The sequence below is a fragment of the Schistocerca gregaria genome, chromosome X (assembly GCF_023897955.1).
Source record: "Schistocerca gregaria isolate iqSchGreg1 chromosome X, iqSchGreg1.2, whole genome shotgun sequence".
NCBI lineage: Eukaryota > Metazoa > Arthropoda > Insecta > Orthoptera > Acrididae > Schistocerca > Schistocerca gregaria.
In genome coordinates this window covers 683604204-683627164 of record NC_064931.1, presented here as the reverse complement: position 1 = coordinate 683627164, position 22961 = coordinate 683604204, and the positions used below count along the sequence as shown (strand labels likewise).

Here is a 22961-nt window from a genome sequence, read left to right as displayed (position 1 = left end):
TCATTGTGCCAGTTTGTGACTCAATGCTTCCTCTATGTGGAGAGTAGTTAAAAAAATGGTTCAAATGGCTCTGAGCACTATGGGACTTAACATCTGTGGTCATCAGTCCCCTAGAACTTAGAACTACTTAAACCTAACCAACCTAAGGACATCACACACATCCATGCCCGAGGCAGGATTCGAACCTGTGACCGTAGCAGTCCCGCAGTTCCGGACTGAGCGCCTGAACCGCTAGACCACCGCGGCCGGCGGAGAGTGGTTATCTATCCTTTCAATATTGTTGTTTTTCAAAATAATCACCAGTGCCAACACATTTTGACGAAGCTGTCTCCAGTGAGTGAACATCCTGTATTATGATTCTGGAAGGTCTGAAAAACACTTGTCTACAGCTGTCATACTCATAACCTTAGAATAAAAAAGGTTTCCAGCCAAAAATTCATTTAGATGTCAGAATGAATGCAAGCCAGAGCATAGCACATCTGGTAAAGATAATGGATATTTCATCAATTCATACTTCAAATCTCTTAGTTCTCTATTGGCAAAACACCTTTGCAGACAAATAGGCTCAGAATTATTATTATTATTATTATTATTATTATTATTATTATTATTTTACTGTCCACTCATTTCTTAACTTTTCTAACATGTTTCTTCATTACTTTGATGTAAGAAACTTGCATAGTTGTTACATGTCCATAGAGCATTTGACTGATTCTTTTAGTGAAGTGATGTGTAATGAGTCAGTTTCCTGGATATTTATAAACAATTAGTTTTAACATTAGAGACTACATTATTGTTTCAGTTCTACACTTAAAAACAAGATTTCTTAAAATTTTATCTGGCTACCAATTTTCAGTAGAAAATCATTGATAGAATAGAAGGAGTGGTCCAGGGGAGATGGTTTTAATTCAGATTTAAAATGTCCTTTCATACCTGTCAGACATTTTACGTTACTAGCCTGTCAGACATTTTACGTTACTGGAAAAATGATCAAAAATTTTTGTTGCTGGATATTGAACTCTTTTCTGAGCTACTGAAAGCTTTAATATTGGATAATAAAGGTTACTTTTCCATGTAGACCATTCTTCTCCAATTGTGTTGGATTATTTCTAACGAATTTCATTATCGAATATATGTATTGTGTTGTGTAGTTAAAATGCCTAGCTCATTGAATAGGTACCTACTTGATGTCTGTGGGTTTACACCACATTTTATTCTTACTACTGCTTGCTGTTGTGCAATCAATGGCTTCTTTCTAAGATATGAGTTATCCCATAAAATTATTCCATAAGACATTACTGAGTGGAAATATGCAAAATATGTCAGGAGATTGCTTCATTTGTTTCCAAGATTAGCAGTTTATGCGGAGCAAAAGTAGCTGAACTTCTTAAATGTTTGAGAAGCTCAGTATTATGCTTCTGCCAGAACAAGTTTTCATAAATGTGTACACCCAAAAATTTGGAGAATTCTACCCTGTTTACTGACTGCTGTTCACATTCTATATCAGTTGTTGGTATGACTTTAATTGTTATGTAGAATTGAATATAGTGTGTATTTTTCAGTCACTGGAAAACAATAACTGACCGTAAACATGCAGGTTTGCTAGATCAACTGTATGAAAAGATTACAAAAGCCTGAACAAATTTTTTGCCTACAAATTTGCTTTGGCAGTTGAAAATCTAAGAGATTTGAAGCATGAACTGTTGCAATATTCACATTTTAATGAATTGTTGCAATGTTGTTTGGTCTATTAGGTAATCATTCAGAAGAATGCTTTTGCATCATAGAAAATGTAGGCCATTACCTTTATCTTTATTCAGAACTACCCACTTTCCCTCATGAGTTTGTGTGCTGTTTCAATTTTGCCATTTAGAAACAGTGATCATTAAAAAAAAAATGACAACAATCTTGCAAAAAACTTTCTTATGATAAATTCGTCATGTGAAATGTACTCTATTCTTTAAATGATACATCTGTGTTTTCAGCTGCTTCAGGCACCTTAAACTGCTAGTTATCCAATATCAGATTGTGTACTTTCTTGATGTTTTCCTTTGTAGTTATAGATTTAGGACATTCTTCACATGACTCATCTGAAATAGAAGTACAACACACTTAAATTCAACCCCATGATATAATATATGTTAAAAATGAAGGACCCAAATCATTATAAATCATGAAAAAATCTTTTAATAGATTTACATTGTTAATAAACAATACAAAACAGAGTTTTACAATGTCATAGCATTCGAATTTATTCATTTGAACCAAACATACAGAACAAAACTAACATTAAGCTTTATAAACAAAACTATTCAAATATCAGGTTGATGCTTGTCTTAACAGTACTGTGCAGCATGTGCCAGTATTTTAAAATACAAAAAAACAAAAATGTTGATATCTGCCCTCTCAATGCTAGACCAAGAAAATCCTCTTAAAGAAACTTGTAAAGGGTTTCTAAAGGAAAAAAAATTGAGAACAGGAATCCATACAACCTAAGAGGATGTTCACAATCTAAGAGACACCTTCTAGTGAGAATGTCAGCCAGTGGGACACTTTCTGTAATTTTGTTTATTTCCTATTGGTAATTTAAATTTTCTTTTACCCTATGTTTACTTTCCATTGCAGTACAGGAAAGTGTCAGGTTCTTCAAATCTGTAATGCTGAATGTGATAAATGATGCTCAAGTGGTGTACCTGTAGGTGTTGATCTCTGTATTTTCATTGCTCTATAGCTTTGTTTTATTTATGAACTAAAATTTCTAATACATTCTGTACTTGTTTTTCCAGGTATTAGTTTTCCATGGTTTACATAAATTAATAAAAATCATATTAGTTGTGTGTCTGTTGTGCATTTGTATTTGGCGGGGGAGGGGGGGGGGGGGGAGGTGCAGGGGAATATATAGTCCTGGTGATGAATTTCAAGATCCTGAATTAGTAATCCATGTTCTCTTACTGAATTTTTATCAGTGAGATGCTGTAAGATCTAAAAACCATGAGAGGATTTTTTCTAATTAATTTGCTGTTTGATTTTATATTGTACTTTCACTTTTTTTGTGAAGCATTCAATAAAAGATCCTCAGTTATTTTTGTTAATCATATCTTATTGAAATGTAGTTACATTATAAAGAATTATTTTTACAACTAACAAAAATTATAGTTACTGACTTTAATTCATGAAAATCACAGCTTTCAGATTATTAATATAGATTGCGTATTTGTGGGGAAATTAAAATGCACTAGTTTCATTCACTTTATGAATGAAGCATGTTTTCTTAATGAGATGCACCAATTAAGACTCATGTTTTCCAGTACAGGTGCCAATTTAACATGCGTGGCCAAATGGAGGAAATACATGATGTTCCCTCTGCAACTGATAAATTTGTTGTGTCAACTGCTGATTTCACATCACTTGAAGACTATCGTCTGTTACTTTGGACAGGTGATCTGGAGGATCAGGACATGCAGCTCCATTATTTCACTGAAAATGGTTCTGCTGAAATTCTCAGCTTTCATAGGTTTGCATCTATATATTTCTAAGTCTAGCTATAATATTTCACTTATCAATATTATGTTGTGTGTCAGATTATACATCACATCATTACTATATACTTAAATAACAACTGTGATTAATTAATTAAATATTTGGCATGTGATGCTTAAAATCAGGTGGTTAAGGGGAAGCTGCTGAGTAGGATTAAAAATCATTTATCTATTCATTCATTCATTCACATTTCATGACCAATAAATTCCTTAATGAAAGAGAGTATTCAGGGATGTGCAACATGTCAAATTATACATCAGTGGGCAGAAGCATCCAGTGTAGACTACTTTCAAATAATATATATATATTTCCAAGACTTAACAAGCGGGAAAGCGCCGGTAGATAGGCACAATAAATAAAACACACAAACACAAACACAAAATTTTAGCTTTCACAACCGACGGTTGCTTCTTCAGGAGAGAGGGAAGGAGAGGGAAAGATGAAAGGATGTGGGTTTTAAGGGAGAGGGTAAGGAGTCATTCCAATCCCGGGAGCGGAAAGACTTCCCTTAGGGGGAAAAAAGGACAGGTGTACACTCGCACACACACACACACCCATCCGCACATACACAGACACAAGCAGACATGTCAGGAAAAGCTTCAAGGCAACCATAGTCTGCCTGATTGCCCCACACAATAGCCAGTGTGAGCCAAGTACTACCTCCAAACACTGCTTGTATATCACAGGTAAAGTTCAAATGGAGTCCACGAAATACATTCGGACCTCCAATCAACTGCTGTTTATTAAATTGACCAGCAAGGTCAATATCAATTGCCTTCAAACTGCGATAAACAGGTACACTGCGCCGCCAGCGACGACGCCATGCACGTTGCAGAAGCATTGCACATGGATGTGTGTGTGTGTGTGTGTGTGTGTGCGAGTGTACACCTGTCCTTTTTTCCCCCTAAGGGAAGTCTTTCCGCTCCCGGGATTGGAATGACTCCTTACCCTCTCCCTTTCTCCCTTAAAACCCACATCCTTTCATCTTTCCCTCTCCTTCCCTCTTTCCTGAAGAAGCAACCGTCGGTTGCGAAAGCTAGAAATTGTGTGTGTGTGTTTTATTTATTGTGCCTATCTACCAGCGCTTTCCCGCTCGGTAAGTCTTGGAATCTTTGTTTTTAATATATTTTTCCCATGTGGAAGTTTCTTTTGTGTAACTAATTGTATATGTAATTTTACACACAACACTATTAGTTGTCTGTATAATCGAAAGTTAAAACCTGTCTGTGATAACCATTAGTTTTAAGCAGAATTATGTCCATAAGTCCAAATATTCCAATCAATTACAGTATGTAAAGGTTAAATGCCATACACTCACTGGGCTGGTATTTTCATGTTGCTGATTATAGCTTGAAGTGGCTGAAGTAGAGGTTTTCATAGGCTAATCCTAAAGCCAATGAGGTACCACTTTGATTTTACATCAAACACATCAAACTCGAGGATAAAAAGTAACTTGGAATGAGCACACAACCCACTGAGGAAAGTAGGCAAACAACTCCCTACTACTATAATTTCATCTTGTTGTGAAGAGTAATGAACTACTTATTCTTTTTATTTTGATATTCATATCACACATCTGTAGTTAATGTTGTTTATTAATTAAGAGTTCTTAGGACTTCATTATGAGGCACATCTGGTGACCACTTATGTACTGTACAATGACAAGTTTGGCCCCACCTTGACTAGAAAATCAACTAAGGTGCTAGATTTATTATTAATTTTATCTGGCTGCTTAGCAGAACATATTTAAAAAGCCAAATATATTTGTTTTCACAGTTTATTATTCATGAACAGAATGTGAAAGTCAATTAGTAATATTGACATATTTATTGTTGAATGTTCAAGAGTGTTTAAGTTACAGCTAACTGTTCTGACCATCATTCAGAAAACAATGAATATGTTATTACACAGAATACAAAAATACTGGGCTTTCAGAAAATTTATTTGTGACTCTCTGGATTCTGAAACTACTTATCTACCTCACTGCCACACTCATTTAAAATCTCATAAAAATCCTGAAAAAAATTTTGTGTACAGGAACTTTCGTTTTACTCATTTTTTACCAAGCTGTTATAAAAATCACTGTCAGTTTTTTATTTCTTCATCACTTGCAAATCCAATTAGAATGAGAAAACCATGCACTTCAGGGAAAATGTGATGATAAATCAACATAGGCCCAGGTTATTAACAAGATATTAATTATTTTCAAAGAAAATGAAGCAACTACTATTGAGTCATTGCATCCAAGTATGGACAATCATTATAATGAATTAGGACATGTTCAGTATATGAAAAATCTAATTTATGGAATAATATATCTCAATCAATGACAGCAGAAACAGCTGGATTATTAGTTACTGTCTCTTGTGATCACATAATGTCAACGAAACAGACAACCTTCCAGTGCCAAAACATCACCACCATCACTCTTGAAGTGCCCAATTTGCTGGTTGTTACAAAGACCGACTATGATGCCATTCTCTAGATTAGCACTTGTATTCTGCCATTTTGTGTGACGACAAGATCTCATAATCAGTTATAATGTGATCACAAAACTAGCCACCCTTCTTCTCATTGTGACTGATGAATTGAAAGGCATTTCTCTGTTTATTATTATTACCTGTCTTCATCTGAGGTACTCACATAGCAATCAGATTCTGAAATATACACGAATGATAATTTCACAAATAAGAATTCGAAATTTTATGCAAAAAGGTGTGTAAAATAATCCAGGGTATACATCTGACCTCCAGATATATTTTGTTAACAACTATTTTGGGTGAAGTTGTCTACCAAATATTCCAGTTAATAATCAGCCCTTAATGTTTTGTCAGTAGTTGTGTTCTTTTAATGCATTGAACACCGTGTGCTACATACTGTAGCATAGACAATTGGCCTTGTGGCAACCACTGGTTCATTTCCTGTACTTGTAGACCATATTGCCGCCTATCTCCATCTATATCTGAATGTAAACATGACACTTTTGTGATTACTAGATGAACTAGTGATGAAACACAATGCTCTTGTTTGTATTCTCCCTATTACCTCTATCAACTATATCTGGAAAAGGTTCTAGACTGATGAGCAGTACTCAGGTATCAACAAAATATGGGTTTCGTAAGTTATCTCCTTCATGGGTGGACCACACTTCCTGAGGACTCATCCAGCAGATCTCAGACTAGCGTCTGCCTTTCCAGCAGTTAATTTTGCATGTTGTTGTACTTTTTATGAATACTACCAGTCAATTAATGGGTATAACTGTTTCAAGTGACTGTTCAGCATTCATATAATCAAACACAGATGGACCTTTCCATGCATTAAAGGTGAATATGGCTTGTCTGTAATTATAACGGGGTGTTAATTTCAGATTTGAAAATTGAGGATTATACTACTACTTCAAATAGCTCCTCAGTCTCCCTCATTAGGGTGAATAGACTACATTTACAGTTTCCTCTCCAGCGAAAGTTCCTTGATAGTACTGGGAAGTAAACCTGGGTTCTCAGTGTGCCAGTTATATATACTGGCTATTCAATCATGGTGTAGCACTTTGTTTCCAAAATGAATGCAAGACACTGCACCTGCTGACCTCTCTTTAGACAAACATAGTGTAAATATACAAATTACCAGGGTTCTGCGAATTGGAGCAATGGATGGGTTTCATACAACAGATCCATTCATGAGAAATAATTAAATATGGTTTATCTTTGGGGTACCAGTCTTTAACCAGCCAGTTAAATGTAATAATTATAGATTGCCAATAGAGCTAGTCACCTCACTAAAATGTCCCCCAATACTAGTTTTGCCCTTTTAAGTGCAACATTGATGACAGACTTATTCAAATTAAGAGTAAAGCTACAAATAAGGTCAAGAAGGCTAATTTGAATGTCTTGGTGCAATAAAAAGCATGCCAGTTTTGGTCATTGCGAGTAGGATACCAAAATTCCTGACAGCCTGGCCAATAAGTGAGTGACTGTATGTGCATGTGTATGTGTGTTTCCATGTATGTGTGCATACATGTAAGTGTGTGCGTGTGTGTGTGTGTGTGTGTGTGTGTGTGTGTGTGTGTGTGTGTGTGTGTACATGCTGTAATGTATTTTATTAATAAACTTGATTGTTTTTCTCTAACGAATGTAACTTTTTATTGCATTGTGTAATGGTGGCAGGAAGAAGATACCTTCTTGCAAGAGAAGTACATCCAGTCTCTCCATTTCTGTCACCAGAGCAGTACCTCAAAACCACAAAAGGGGCCTGGCTCATTCCAGGAAGGCCCATTTTCCTCCTCTTTTCTTTTTTTCTTCAACAAGGAGGTCTGTGGCAGTAGCAGCAACAGAGAAGAACTAGTCAATATTGGCTGTGATTTCAGTGACTCCCTCTGCACTCATCATGAGTGCCTCCAACACTGTAGGGCACATACTCTCATGGAGAGCCACAGTCCCAGTGGCATACTGCTGTTCAGCCACATCCTCTGTGGCATGCCCCTGGCAAGTTTGATCCATGGACCTTTGGATAGAGGTTGCAGCTGTGTGTCTTCTGGTTACTGTACTTGCCCTACCTCTGTGTTTTCCTTTGTGCCAAATTCATGGTTGACCTCCTCATTATCCACTTGCACATATTTTCAAATAATTTCTAATTAAATATGTGTGCTGGTGCAAAATCTCTGACCTAGCTCGTCAGTGCCAATGTAGTTGCCACTGCCAACCGACCAAGTGGTAAAGTGATGCTGGGGCTGGACTTCAGTTTAGTAGTTTTAATTCGACGTGGTACCACGGTACTATAGGTTTTAATTTTTAATGTTGACTGTGCTTTACTCTGGAATGTTATAGTAATTTTATGCTTCTGAAGAAGGCTAGATTATTCTAGCCAAAACCTGGGTAAAGACCAGAAACTTTTCGCAACTGAGGCAGATTTTTCAATACATTAAGTTTCCTTTACTTGTTTTTTTTTTTTCTGACAAATATAACTTTTTACTGTGTTAAATAACACCAGCAGGAAGGAGAGTCCTTATCCCTTACAGGACACCATAAATACGAAATATGCAAAATTACAGAGCATATACCTCTCGTGCAAGTAGGCAGAGAAGTCCCAATTGCTTAGGCAAGGGATAAGCATTGAGTGTGAATTAATCTCATATGCATGACAGCATCTCCTCAAAAGACTATCCAGGCCCTCCCAGCTACCATCATCCAGTTGCCTCCTCACACAACCTTACTGAAATGAAAATGGGCGATTAATTTACAAAAAATGGTAAAAAATTACATTATTACAATAATATCTGCTGTTGTAGAATACAGTGGTTTCTTAGATTCCCCAGATCATGATAACAAATATTTTGCTTGTTGTATCTGTGAAAAAGAAATGTTTTGCATGTGCAGCAATGCACAGATCTTTGGCTTATCAGAATAGTAAGTGCACCACAACACTGGACTGGACAGTGGGTGTAGTAAATCAGCAATCCTGGAACTTGTTTTTAAGAAGACTTTATTTATCACATACATGCTTGATTTTTCATATAAGCAAACAGTAATAAACTTCCTACCTTTTTATGTATTTCTGGGATTCTTTCGCATTTAGACCTAAGATAGCAAACTGATAAGATATTAAACCCAAAGTAGTGGGTTTATATCATTTCAGACTGATGGTGTATGTAATGATATACCCATACAAGTTATGTTGGAAACGTGATTAATTTCATACTTCCAATTATACATTTCTTTTTTAACAAGTAATAATAATAATAATAAAAATAATAATAAAGTAATGAAAATAAAAGAATACTAAGACAGAAAGTGAGAAGTCCTATACAGGAAGTAACAAAAAGACCTGACAGTTTTAAAATACAAATAACACAAATGTTAAGAGTGATAAAAATGTTTTATTGGTTGTTACAGAATGGTGTTAATGGAAATTAAAGAAAATAACACTGGAACAATCCGTTTCAACAGTTTAAGATTTGAAGATATTGTCCTTCAAATGGTACCCTTCTGTGTCGAAGCACTTTTCCAGTCCCACACCAAAACTGTCGAACACCTTCCCTAACATTGCAGGAGACAGGTCGGCAATTTCTTGAGTTATAGCCACCTTAAATTTGCCCATTGTGTGGGGCTTGTTTGTGTAGATTCTTGATTTCAAGAAACTCCTCAAGAAAAAAATCAAATACGCTTAAATCAGGAGAGCATGCTGGCCATGCAATATACTCAAACTGTGAGATTACTCAGCCACAAAACTTACTTTTCAAAACGTCTATCACATCATTGGCTGTATGGGTAGTTACCCCATCCTGCTGGAACCACATACTACTGTGCACTAAGTGTTTTCTCTGAAGTTCAGGGATCAGGAAGTTTTGTAACATCAACAGATAACATTGCAACATTTTATTGCAAATTTACCATAACAGTTTGATCACCCTCTTCAAAGAAGTATGGCCCAATGACACACATTTTTGTTACACCACACCACAAAATGACCTTAGGACTACGCAGAGAAGATTCATGCAGTGCTTCAGGATTTGTAGCTGACCAGTAACGAGAGTTCTGTTTGTTTACGTAATGGTCCAGATGATAATGCACCTTGTCCTCATCATGAAAATTTTTTCATCTGTCATCAAATCAGTCATTTGCTCTGAAAATACTTTTTGCTTTGCATAGTCATTGGGCTGTAACTGCTAAACAATAGCCATTTTGTATGGATAGAAATTCAGATTGAACCACAAAATTCATCTTACCGAGTGGTCAGGAGCTTGTTTATGGGTTGGCCATCAAGGACTGGCTTCTACAACTTCTCTTACTCTATTGTTATTCTCTGGCTGACCTGGGATGGCCTGTCAACCTCTGTTTCAATGCTGGACTGGTAGCTCTGAAGTTACTCACCCACAGCATAATTGTGTTGCATGCCGGAACTTTTCTTTCTGGACCTAAATTAAATGCCTATGGAATTGCCACTGCACAGCAACACAGGAATCACCACTTTTAAAAAACGCCTCAAAAACAAATGCGCGATGCTCAACCAACCACTGCTCCATGGCTACTAAAAATGTCCATGTGTAGGCTCTGAAACATGCCCACCAACCTCCACCACCTACTTGCTCAACTGTGTGGTTGCAAAATCTGTCAGATCATTTTGCCATTCCCAGTATAATGGGAAGATATTAAGTTAAACACTCAAGAAGAAAACAGAAAGTAAGGATCAGAGCAATGAGATTTGTTGTATCATGCAAATAATATCTGTCATTATCTCTATCATAATTGTTGCCCTGTGTTCAGTGAAGTGTCCCTTATGGGGCAAAGGGGAAACAGTGATCAAGGTGCAGACAAGTTTATTGACAGCAAAGTACATCTGTTTCAACAGTAAGAACAAAAGGCATAAAATATGTCTCATTTTATACTGGTACAGCAGCTTAACCAAGCTGCTATCACATGACTGTTTTCTAGTATATTGTAACAGCACTAAGAGAATCATAGGAAACTACACTTGCTGGGAAATAATCCAAGTTCTGAGAATGTTATCCTGATTAGGCCCAACTAAGGCACCGAAAAGTCTATCCTAAATGCAGCCTAAGTCCACAGAGGAAACAATGATGAAAGATGAGAATAGTGGAATTGGCCCTAAAATGGGTTTTGAGAGCATCCTGAGACAATGAGGTCAGTATTACCCACCTGGAGGCCAGGAGAGGCACTTGAAGCTGGAAGAACTGGTTCATGTAGTGCATGCACTGACCTTTATAGCTGCTGGAGGTGGAATATTTGTGATAATATTTCCTTGTTATGCATTGTGAAGATGCAAATAGGTCTGTTGGAAGTGATGGACCCTGCCAGCACTTGTACCGCTACCTAGTGTCTGGTCATGACTGTAACATTAAGAGCTCATGATGCTGAGGCATGTAGACGATGTGTAGACTGCCACATGCTCGAAGCGGCCTAGGTATGCAAGGGATTGCTACTTACTTTTTTGTAGATCTCTGATACAGCAGTCAGTATCTTAGAACCTGTAAAATTCTATGAAATAAAGATATTCTTGGACATATTCTCATTTCGAATATAACGAATTTCCTTTGAGACAGAAAAGCTTCGGTCCACAAATCAGCATGGGTTTAGAAAGACTCACTGAAGCGAAATATAACTTGCTCTTTTCTCACATGATATCCTGTGAACTATGGATGAAAGGGAACAGGCAGATTCCACATTCCTAGATTTCCAAAAAGCATTTGACATGATGCCCCGCTGAAGACTGGTAAAGAAGATACGAATACATGGAATAGGTTCCCAGATATGTAAGTAGCTTGAAGACTTCTTAAGTAATAGGACCCAGTACACTGTCCTTGATGACAAGTGTTCATCAGAGACAAGGGTGTCACCAGTAGTGCCACAGGGAAGTGTGGCGTGATTGCTATTATTCTCTGTGTACATAAATAATCTCATGGACAGGATGAGCAGGGGCTGTTTGCTGATGATGCACTGGTGTGCATTAAGGTGGCATCATTAAGTGACTGTTGGAGGGTGCAAGATGACTTAGAAAAATTTTATAGGTGGTGTAATGAATGGCAGCTAGGTCTAAATGTAGAAAAATGAAAGTTAATGCAGATGAGTAGGAAAACCAATCCCTTAATGTTTGAATACAGCATTAGTAATGTGCTGCTGGAGACAGTCAGGTGGATTAAAAATCTAGACATAAAGTTGCAAACTGATATGAAATGGAATGAGCATGTAAGGATTGTAGTGACTCATCTGTGAAGGAGACTGGATAGAGAAAACTAGTGTGACCCATTCTTGATTACTGCTCGAATGTCTGGGATCTCCACCAGGTCAGGTTAAAGGAACACATTGGAGCAACTCAAAGGCAGGCTGCTAGATTTGTTGCCAGTATTTTCGATCACCAGGCAAGTATTACAGAAGTGCTTCAGGAACTCAAATGGGAATCCAAAGAGGGCAGACAATGTTATTTTCAAAGAATGCTGTTGAAAAAATTTAGAGAACTGGCATCTGAAGCTGACTGCAGAACGATCCTGCTGCTACCAACTTACATTTTGAGAGAATTTAGGACTCATTTGGAGGCATATAGATAGTCATTTTTCCCTTGTTCTGATTGAGTGTCAAAAAAGAAGGGAAATGACAAGTAGTGGAACAACATACCATCCACCATGTGCTGTACTGGGGCTTGTGGAGTGTGTACCTAGCTGTAAATGTAGATCATCTCAAATTTCAGCTTGCAAGAAACTTAGTAACATAAGGAAGACTGTATTGTATAGAACAGCACAAACTTCATAGAAAATGCTTAAAGACCAAATAAATAACTTGATTTACTCCTCATAATGCCAGATGCAGTTGGTGTAAATTTTATTTAACACCAAAAAACTGTAGAGATTTTTTGAGAAATAGAGAAATTGTAGTAATAAGTATAATAATTATAATTGTTGGAATGGGAGAGGATTTCACAATTTTAGAAAAAATGTGTTTGAAGATTCTCATCCATCACTGAAATGATGGGAAACCCATGTGCTCTCATCAAAAGTTATGAGAAGTAATTTTGCAATATTGAAAATACCAATTCATTGGGGAAATCATATATTTCTTCAGTAAAGTCAGTTGAAACTGCCTTATACCCATAAGACATCATAAAATACCAAGTAGTATAACATATTTCTGTCATGTTGGGATGTTGTAACTGAGTATTATGATCAATTCAGCCCAAAAATTTGTGGTAGCAGAAGCGGTATTACCTACTATGTTTCTATATAAGGTGGCACTTACATGCATGTAATATCTAATTATATGCTTCCTTGACAGGGCAGAACTACAACAGAAATATGGCAACACAGTAAGAAATAATCAATAACATTTATTGATAGTGATGATATACAATTGTATTAATATTAATAACACTTTGGTGCATAGCATTTAATGTCATACGAGACTGATTTATACTTGCATTCTTTAAGTTGCCATCACCCATCCCAAACCATGAGTGGTTTTAAAACCCTTGTGCACAGGGCACATATGGTGTCAGATGCAGAGAATTTGCCTATGGAACTTGCACATTTAAGGATGATGTTCAGAGACAATGGATACTCGACCCAGAAAATTAACAGGGCTTTCTCAACTAAAGCCAGGAACTGGGAAGTGGATAAAGAGGAGAAAGTGCCAACCAAATCTATATCTTTTCTTCCCTTTGTCAGAAATATCTCCTTCACAATAGCGAGGATTCTTAATAATTTTCACATGAAAGTGGTTTTTCATCCACCTTCTAAGATTTCGGATCTGCTGGAATTGGTGAAGGTTGATTTGCTGCTGTAGAAGGCAGGAATTTATAAAATACTGTGTCAGTGTGGTATGGTCTATATAGGATAGCCAACGGGTACAGTGGAAGAGCGTTGTACGGAACATCAACACTGCATTTGCCTACTTCAACCCAGTAAGTCTGCAGTTGTGGAACATTGTATTTCCAATGGACATTCAATGGAGTATGACAGAAGTTTGATTTCGACCAAAGCAACAACATTTTGGGACTACATTATCAAAGAATCTGTTGAAATATGCATTGCAGAAAATCTAACAAACCGTGACAATGGTTACCAACTAAATAATATGTGGATTCCCGTCATCTCCAAAGTTTGCTCGAGACGAAGATGCCAGAAGACTTTGATAGCTGCAGCCAGCAACAATACCGATGGCAGCTGAATCTTGCAGTTCCACCAGTGAGGGCGCTGCCGCTGGGCAGTGTGGTTCTACTGTCTCTGCAACTTCAATGCATGCATGGCAGTACCATCAGTGCACTATATAAGATGGAGTGCAGAACATCTTTGTCAATCCTCGTGTGGCTCACCTGAAGATGGCTGGCAGTTGTCCAGCCAAAATATCATGGAATGAAGTTTAGGACGACTGGTTGCAATCCCAAAATCTATTTGAACAGTCATATAACTAATACAATAAAATTTAAATAGCTTTGCTGTCTCTTGTCAGTCTATGAATTAGTTACTATAACAAAGTATTATGCAGACACTCATAGTTAACTGTTGCTATTACTACATAAACAGTGATTGATAAATCAGAACTGTAGTCTTCTGAATGGAACTGTTCAAACTGTATAGCTGCTGCTACAGCAGTAACTGGTAGAACCATTAGAACTTTGTTAGTGTCAGTAGCACATCGTTTTTTGTGCTTGTTGGTGGAAGGGTCTCCATCTGTGCTCATTCTTGGTGGAAGTGGAGTAGCCCACTGTTGACAATGCTCTCTCTGACATGTGATAACATGTGTAGCAAGTGGTGTGGCTGTGCAGTGGTGGCCTCTCATAGTATTGCTGTGGATGTCTTGAGCTATATACACATCCCTCCCCTGGGAAGGCGGGTGGGTGCTGGTGAAGCTGGCTGGCTTCATAAGTATCCCGCTTTCTTGATTGCCAACATATGTATTTGGTGGGTGCACACATGTTGCTCCCTCTGATATTCAACCGCAGCACCATGGGAAATGGGAAACCCACAAGAAACTATGGTGAGGGGGCAGATGGTCAAGATTTTGCCATTTTGACGATCATAGACTGCTCTGAGGTGTGAGGCACGATTTCCACTTTCATAGATTCATCGCTGGATGCCACTATGCCACTGCTGGTGTCACTGGTGGAGTTGGAGGGGGGGGGGGGGGGGGGGGGGACAGGCTGGTGGCTGCATCAGAAAGACATTCACAGCTGGCTGCACAGAGGTCTTCTAATCATATAAAACGAAACAGCCTAGGAGCTGTGCATATATGTATATGGGCACAATGTGGCCTGATTTGATTTTTATGATGCACTCTGACTCCATGTTAACATTTAACTTTAATTGTTACATTACCAAACTGCTCTATGATTGTACCTGGTACCCATGTCTATTTCCTAAACTTGTACATGTAATGAGTACCAGATTATTCAATTTAAAAATGTTTATTTTGGTTGTTGTCGAAGCTCAGCTGGTAATCCATTAGTAGCTTTAAAATGGACAGTAATGTGCAATGCAGTCTTTCATCTAGTTTCTCAGCTGGGGATTGTGCATCATGTGGAGTGGCTCTTTACTGAGAGAGAAAGATCAATAAAGCTTTGTCTTTATTATAGCATTGAACCAGCTTTGTCATATGTAACCTGAATCTTCATATAAATATTTCATTGGGAGCACTGGCTTCAGGCTGAAATGGCACAGTCTTGAAGTGTGAAATGCCATTGGTTTCACAAAATAGATTAAATATCTGAGAAGAAAACTGAGTGACATTTCCAACGACAATAGATTTCAGCAATCTCTTAATAGAGAAGACCTTTGGCAAAAATTGAATAGTCTCTGGGGAAGACATCTTGTGAATTATGAATTGTTATTTATTTGCCGCATAATGTACATAATCTAAATCATTTGATTCAGGTACAGGAGACATGTCAAGTTGTGCTAAAATTTCACCACAAGCAAAGAACAGCTGATGTTAAAGACAGCAACATAATAATAATAATACAATTTCATTATACATACATACAATAAAATCTAACACTTAATTACCCCTTGCTCAACCTCTATGAATTCTTGTATTGAATAGTAGCATTTCTCCCACAGATTCTGCTATAGACTCATTTTTAAATTTCTGGCTTCATACTGAATATGTTTTTGACCATTAACTTGTTGTATATTGTCATCCTCATATACTGGGGAGTCCATGCATATAATTTCAACTGGTGTGTGGGTAGCATGAAATTACTTTTATTTCTTGTGTTATATGTATAGGTAAAAGGATTCTCCTGAAATAATTTTTGTCTGTGTTTACTGGATCTGGCCACACTGGTTGCATGGCTGTGCTGGTCATTGATGCATAATGAACATGTCAGCATCCTCACACTGTATTATTTCATCAGATACATGCATTTGTTTATATGCCCAAATTAATGGCAGAGTCTTGCAGAGATGGTTTTCTTAGACTAAGCAGGCCCTTCTCTCTAATTTTTCCTATTGCAAATAGAGAATGTGTACCGTATAAGATATCTTACATTGGTCATTTTCATGACGAAATTTACATTCCCTAGTAAGACCCAATAACTGAGTAATCCACTCTTCATAGCTTTGATTGGACTTCTTGAAAAATGAAAAAAATCCATGTCTGCTAGCAGCAACATGAACTTGTGACTCAAAATACTTCTCCAACATATCTTTAATGGAAGAATAGTTGAGAGTCGCAGGCTCACAGGTAGGTGATAATTTCTGTAGTAGCTGAAATATAGAGGAGCCTGCATAAGTGAGTAAAAATGATTTGTTTTCCAAATCAGCTGATGTACGATGTATGATGAAATACTGCTCTAGATATTGTACATAATTGTTTCTTACTGTATGCTGGAAAGGGTGGTGACAGCATCTTCAGTTATAGTAGTTATTTTCAGCCTTAATCTGTGTTTTATTCAAATCTGGTCAAGTGCACCAACATGTGCTCCCAGGTTGATGACAATTCTTGAAGCAACTGGACTGTCAGTTCCAGTTTGGTCATATCTGAAAAATGTCCTCAGAACAGTTTACAAAATTCTCAAAAATCTTCCTGGAAAGGAAACTGATTAGCAGTCCTAGAGGCTAACATCTGCAGATAATTCTAAGCCATGCAGTGTTGCCACAAAAATCAAAGACATACATTCACTCTGAAATAACTGAAAATGAAAATGCCTGCTTCGTTCTGTAATCTTGTCTCCAGTATTGGTTCTTTTTACTCATCACCCTTGTTGACAGGAATAAATCTGTGAGTTTGCACCTCCTCAATGTCATTGTTGGAAACTGGCAAAAATATCATCAATCTTGACTTTATCTCATTGCCAGTGTTAGATACTGGTCCAATAACATTTATTAATAGTGATGATACTCAATTTTACTTAACTTTGGTAACAGTTTGATGCATTCCACTTGATGTCCTGTATGTAATACAATGAAATCTAAATAACTTTGTTGTCTCTTGGCTGTCTATGTTTTCATCATTATGACTAAAAGTATTACACTGACACTGTTCCTATTGCTGCAGAAATAGTGACTGCTAAGTATGAACTGTTGTCTTCTGAATGGAACTGTGTAACTACTGGCTCTAGTATAACTGCAGGAATTGTAGGAGCTGTGGGAACTGTGTAAGTGTTGGTAGCATGTTGTCTTTTGAGCATGTTGGCAGGAAGATCTCCTCGCATGTTCATACTTAGCAGAACGAAAGCAATCCACCATTCACAGCACTCTCTCTAGCATCTATCAACACTGTTTCTGGATGAATATTATGTGCTGATGGATGTGTGGTGGCGGCAAAAAAAGGTAGTCCTGGTTAGTGAGCACCGTCTGGGGACAGATGCTTGGTGGAACTGAGAAGGCGTCTGGTTAGTGACTGTCTCTGTGTGCTGGCAGCCTCTCGTGGTATTGCTGTGTACCTCTTAAATTATGTATACAGCATATATAATCTGACAGTTAGATTTTGGGGTTAAATTTCAAATGTGCCTTTCATCTTATTTAGTAGAGTAACATGTGGTACTGTAAGATCAGAGAGGTGCATATTGTTTATATTCACTCTAAGACGTAATATGTCATAATGTGGGTGCTATGACAAGTGTCTGACATACTAATCAATTAAATATTATGAAATGTAAAAAAATGCTCATGTTCCATTAACTACACTTCATCTTGATGAATGGTAGACTATGTGGTTATAAAGGCTCTAAAAGTTTTATTAACCCTCCAGGGTCATTGTGTTACCAGTGGCTGCTGGTACTACTCTTCATGTCTGCCTTCTTATTAATATCAATAAAATTAGAGTTAGTTAGGTGCTAATATGCCCTATTTAAATGTCCCAGGGAATTTAAATAAGACCTTGCTTTCTCTCTAGTTTTATCATCTGTTGACTTTAGAATGTTAGAGGAAGCTGACATATGGAAAAATGTTCATAATTTTTCCTTTTTTCCTGTAATTGCAGATCTTGAAAATGAAATTTGATTTTTAACTGTTTTAGTGCAATGGTACTTACAGAAGACAAACAAAAAGTTTACTGCTGCGCAAACAGTGATCACTACCAGGTCATGCAGTTCATATTTGACAAAGAAGCTATGAAATGGATTCATGAAGTAAGTACTCATCAAGACGTTATGTTTATTTATGTAGCTACTGCTGCAATAATCTTACCATAAATTATCCTGGAGTTTACTAAAAGTGATAAGACTGAAATTAATATATGAACTGAATTATCTACACATCTTGATCTGATTAAAACGTTTGAGAAACATAATTATGTCAACTACTTTATCAGTTGGTCAGTTGTTTGTTGTAGAAATAATTTGTTGTGATTTATAACTGAATTATAGAAAATCTGCTCCTCTCTCCCTCCCTCCCCCCCCCCCCCCCCCCCCGCTCTCTCTCTCTCTCTCTCTCTCTCTCTCTCTCTCTCTCACACACACACACACACACACACACACGCGCGCGCGCGCGCGCGCGCGCGAGCGCACATCCACACACCAAGGCTTATTTGCATACTACTATGTACCATTCACAAATGTGAAAATGTTTTTTCACTTGAACACCATATTTGTGCCAGGCCATGGAATTTTCTTTTTTCCTGCATTCTTCACCATCACTGTCTTGTGGAGTGCAGACATAGGAGAACATTTAGGAGCATATGGACTCTAATAATACTGACTTGTTATTGTCAGACAGTCCAAGGTTCTTGTATATTCTATGTGTAGGAGGTTTTTTTCTTTCTGTTAGTGAACAATTTCAATCCATTCTTTCACAAGATATAAATTTTGAATTAATTCATATCTTCCTTCATATCAGCATTTCATGTCTTCAGTTGATGGTATCCTGCTCAGTCCATTATTTTCTCAATATCTTCTGTTACTTGAGCTACTTGCACTTTGTTGACCTTATTACTCCTTAATGCACATGAATTCAGTCTTCTAATTACAGTGAACATGGATCTTCCCTTCTCCATTGCTGTATAATTCTTGAATGAAATTAATAAGACTTCGATTTTAAAACTTGGACATTTGTGCGATATCTTAGTACTGCACATAAATTGTTTGCATTGTGCAAACTCTTATTTTGAAAATGTTGGTCATGCAAAACCTAACTCGTTGTTTTCTTGCATGACATCCTGAAAGCTACAGATCAAGGTAATCAGGTGGATGTAGTATTTCTTGACGTCCAAAAGCACTTGGCTCAGCACCATGCCAATGTTTATTATCAAAAGCACGATCATATGGGGTATACACTGAGGTGACAAAAGTCAATCAATAGCGAAACGCACATACAAAAATGGTGGTAGTATTACATACACAAGGTATAGAAGGGCAGTACATTGGCGGATCTGTCATTTGTATTCATGTTATTCATGTGAAAAGGTCCCTGACGTGATTGTTGCCACATGATGGGAACTAACATGCTTTGAACATGGAATGGTAGTTGGAGCTAGATGCATGGGACATTCCATTTCTGAAATAGTTAGGGAATTCAATATTCTAAGGACCACAGTGTTAAGAGTGGAGATATAAAATGGGATGATCATGTAGGCTCAGTCGTGAGTACTTCATGCGATAGACATCAGTTTGTTGGTTGGATATTGGGAAAATACTATCAGTCTGAAAACGAGATTACCGACAAAATACTCATGTGACCGATCCTAGAACACTGCTCAAATTATTGGAACCTATGTGAAATAGGAGTAACAGGAGATACTGAATGTAGACAAAGAAGGGCAGCAGGAATGGTAACAAGTTGGACTCCCAAGAGTGTGTCAGAGAAATGTTGAAAAACCTGAGCTGGAAGACGCTTGAAGATAGACGCCAACTACAAGGTGCCCATTTTACTGACGACCACAGTTAACTGTTTGTCCAGAATCAAATATGAAAGAAAGTATGAAGAAAACGTTTAGTTGCCATGGAGACGTTAACAGGCATGACTGTATTTTTTTTAACTTTATGCATTACAAAGATATGAACAGAAATATGCCTTTTTTTTTTTAAATCATCGTCATCATTTGGTTATCTTTCTATTTTCCGACATAACTGTCGTAACTTTAATAAAAAAAGGGGTTTATATTACCAGTTTGAACGAACGACGTCGTCATTTTCACATGTAAAACATCAGTTGGAGAATATATAATGGGAACTGTGACCAAACATCTCACAACAATTACGAAAAATAATGAGTCCAGGCAACCGAGGCAATAGTGGCACAACCAACTCACTACAAGTTATTCCCATGCTTGCCCAGCCGTTCATTCCATGTCCTAATTAGAATAGATCAAAACTACACTTATTCTTTTGACCACTTTGAACTCTTATCAAGACCTGATTAAATATTTACGCAGATTTTTTTTTCAGACAGAGCATCAATAAAGGTATCAGGAGAGGAGGAGGAGAAGGAAAGCACTCGGTCTTCAGGCCACAAGTAGCTCATTTTTTTAAAATCCATCTTTTATGTTTGAAAGTGTTACAGTGTGTAGATACATCCTTTAGGAACAATATTTTCAGTTCTCCACATAATTTCCATCCCTCTCAACTGCCTTACGCCTTCTTGGAACCAACGCCTGTATACGCGCAAGATAAAATTCTGGACCAACCTGTTGGAGCCACTGTTTGGCAGCGTGCACAAGGGAATCATCATCTTCAACCCTTGTTCCACGAACAGAGTCTTTAAGTTTCCGAAAGAGATGATAGTAACATGGTGCCAGGTCAGTACTGTAAGGTTGGTGTTTCAGTGTTGTCCATCCGAGTTTTGTGATCGCTTCCATAGTTTTTTTACAACAGTAAAACATCCTGCTTTTGCCGATGTGGTCGAACACGACTCAATCGAGCTTGAAGTTTCTTCAGTGTCGTCACATATGCATCCGAACTTATAGTGGTTCCACAAGCAACAGTCCTTCGGAATCGAAAACGCCGTAGCCATAACTTTTCCAGCAGAAGGTGTGGTTTTGATTTTTTTTTTCTTGGGTGGATTTGCATGATACCACTCCATTGATTGCCTCTTCGTCTCTGGTGAAAAATGATGGAGGCGTCTTTCATCACCTGTCACAATTCTTCCAAGAAATTCATCTCCACCATTGTCGTACTGTTCCAAACGTTCGCTGCATACCGTTTTTCTTGTTTCTTTGTTAGCCACTGTCAACATCCTGGGAACCCACCTGGCACAAAGCTTTTTTAACGCGAACAATTTCAGTATTCTGCAAACAATTCCTTCCCCTATCCCAAGGTAGCGTGACAATTCGTTCACTGTGCTGCGTCAGTCAGCAGTCACCAATTGGTTAACTCTCTGCAAATTGTCTGGAGTGTGTGCAGTACGAGGTCTGCCACTGCGAGGACAATCCTCAATACTGCCGTGCCTGCTTTCATCACATAACCTGCTTTCTCACCGACTAACTGTACTGCGATCGACAACAGCATCTCCATATGCCTTTTTCAACCTCTTGTGGATGTTTCCCACTGTCTCGTTTTCACAGCACACGAGGTCTATGACAGCACGTTGCTTCTGACGAATGTCAAGTGTAGCAGCTATCTTGAAGACATGCTGTGACAGCGCCACTCACGGGAACAGGTTGAACTAAGAATGAGATTTTCACTCTGCAGCGGAGTGTGCGCTGATATGAAACTTCCTGGCAGATTAAAACTGTGTGCCGGACCGATACTCGAACTCGGGACCTTTGCCTTTCCCGTGCAAGTGCTCTACCTACCGAGCTACCCAAGCACGATTCACGCCCCCTCCTCACAGCTTTACTGTAGAGCACTTGCCCGCGAAAGGCAAAGGTCATGAGTTAGAGTCTCGGTCCGGCACACAGTTTTAATCTGCCAGGAAGTTTCAGGTTGAACTAAGTTTGAAAACAAGCGGGAAGGATGTATCTACACACTGTAAAACTTTCACACATACAGAATGAAAACTGTATTTTTACAAAAATAGTGTGCATTTCTGTTGGAGTGACCCTTGTACATTTTTATTGCTTCAAGAAAAAAAGTTATTTCGGGTGGTTCAAGACGAATGGGACACACTAAGATTAAGAGCCAGAATGAAGTGACTATTCTAGGAATATACCGGGTGATCAAAAGGTCAGTATAAATTTGAAAACTTAATAAACCACAGAATAATGTAGATAGAAAGGTAAAAATTGACACACATGCTTAGAATGTCCTGGGGTTTTATTAGAACCGAAAAACAACAAAGTTCACAAAACGTCCGACAGATGGCGCTGGACAGCAAAACGTTAGTGACTGCGGATGACAATCGTGTATAAAAGTAGCTGTAATGAGAGAGAGAATCAGATGCGCCAGCAGTCGCAGCATGTTGACGTTACCTGAAAAGGCGCTTTTAGTGAAGCTGTATTATCAGAATAAGGAATGTGCTAGTTCAGCGTTACGATCCTACCGCCATAAGAAGGGGATTCGAACGGGCAAAGGTCCGTTGAAAAATGCAGCTGTGGCTAGAATGA

The 22961-nt window shown here is 37.9% G+C and overlaps 1 protein-coding gene across 1 annotated transcript in view; it reads left to right on the top strand.

The window, feature by feature from the left end:
* Nucleotides 1–22961, top strand: part of LOC126299346 (NACHT and WD repeat domain-containing protein 2) — a 287406-nt gene that overhangs the window by 193393 nt on the left and 71052 nt on the right. Inside the window, exons 20-21 of the mRNA XM_049991201.1 lie at nt 3314–3514; nt 18501–18612. Coding sequence (XP_049847158.1) covers nt 3314–3514; nt 18501–18612 — 313 coding nt within the window. The remainder of the gene's footprint in view (nt 1–3313; nt 3515–18500; nt 18613–22961) is intronic.